The sequence below is a fragment of the Octopus bimaculoides genome, chromosome 30 (genome assembly GCF_001194135.2).
Source record: "Octopus bimaculoides isolate UCB-OBI-ISO-001 chromosome 30, ASM119413v2, whole genome shotgun sequence".
Classification (NCBI taxonomy): Eukaryota; Metazoa; Mollusca; class Cephalopoda; order Octopoda; family Octopodidae; genus Octopus; species Octopus bimaculoides.
The window spans coordinates 7883602-7885212 of NC_069010.1; the positions used below are offsets into that span (position 1 = coordinate 7883602).

At 39.5% G+C, this 1611-nt stretch overlaps 1 protein-coding gene across 1 annotated transcript in view; it reads right to left on the bottom strand.

The window, feature by feature from the left end:
* Nucleotides 1-1611, bottom strand: part of LOC106872908 (papilin) — a 151893-nt gene that overhangs the window by 46831 nt on the left and 103451 nt on the right. Inside the window, exon 33 of the mRNA XM_052978120.1 lies at nt 896-975. Within this exon, the coding sequence (XP_052834080.1) occupies nt 896-975 (80 nt within the window). The remainder of the gene's footprint in view (nt 1-895; nt 976-1611) is intronic.

Below are 1611 nucleotides of genomic sequence, written 5' to 3' on the forward strand. Positions count from 1 at the left end.
AAAAAAAAAAAAAGACGAAGACAGGTGGTGTAGACAACAAACAGATGTATTAGTTTAACGCTACATATTGTAAAGCTGAGTTTTTGTAGCAATCTATAGAAATCCACACCTTACAAGATAGCAATCTGGGAGCCACACCAATGGAGTTCTCATGGCCGAAATCGACCATTTATTATTATTATTATTATTATTTTGCTTCTTAACAGGTGAATTTTTGCATTAAAAATAATTTTAAACCGTAACTTCTAACAGTTTTCAAGTCGGAGAAACTGATCATCATGAGTTAAGTTCACTTCTATCGACAGTGCAAACAGATTTTTTTAAAATTTCGTCTTTTTAGTTAGTGATACACAATATAAACGATATTCCAAACTTGCTGGATCCGTTGCTCTACTCATAGCTGGTCGTGCATGAACATGGGAGAGATGCCTGAAATTAAATTTGGGAGAGGGAAACTGCATGGAAGCCCATCATGTATATATATCATCGTCATCATCATTTAACGTTCGTTGTCCACGCTGGCATGGGTTGGACACTATTAAGTAAAGCATAAAAGACAATAGCAAAGGTAAACAATCGGCACCTCAGCCGTTTTCGTGTATAGGTTTCGGTCGAAAACGGTTGATGTGCTGCATATTCTTTACCTTGGGTATAAAAAAAAAAAGATTCTATTCTTTACCTACCTTATCGCAGCCATAAAGTAATTCTTAATTCTTCATCGGCCGTCCACGTTACTTCAATCAGGAGTAACGAGCAAGAATCCTAAAAGACTCTCTGGAACCAGATTGCTATTAAATTCCCGACACGAGATTTATAGCCCTTTTCCCCATTTCAAACGCTATTATTGCAAGCATGATATTCCCTATTCATGGATTACACATGAAAATGTCCTTACCGTCTAGAAGCAACCTATGGGTGCTGGAATTCTTCGTTAGCCATTTTAGCCTTCGTCTATGAACGACCAACTGAAACGATCTAAGGGAGATAACTCGTCCTCGCAGATCCGCAAGGTTTATTGGTTTAGCCTTCGTTCGCTAATTAACTGACCCGTAATTAACTTACCTCCACCGATTGAAGTCATGGCGTCGATTTGTTCGACTAAAGGCGGTGCTCCAGCATGGCCGCAGTCAAATGACTGAAACTAGTAAAAGAATATATATATATGTGTATATATATATTTATGTGTGAGTGTGTGTGTATCTCTTTTACTTGTTTCAGTCGTTTGACTGCGGTCATACTGGAGCACCGCCTTTGAGTCGAGAAAATCGACCCCATGACTTATTCATTGTAAGCCTAGTACTTATTCTATCGGTCTCTCTTTTGCTGAACCGCTAAGTTACGGGGACGTAAACACACCAGCATTGGTTGTCAAGCGATGTTGGAGGGACAAACACAGACACACACATATATATACATATATATATATATACATACATATATACGACGGGCTTCTTTCAGTTTCCGTCTACCAAATCCACTCACAAGGCTTTGGTCAGCCTGAGGCTATAGTAGAAGACACTTGGCCAAGGTGCCACGCAGTGAGACTGAACCCGGAACCATGTGGTTGGTAAGCAAGCTACTTACCACACAGCCAATCCTGCACATATATAT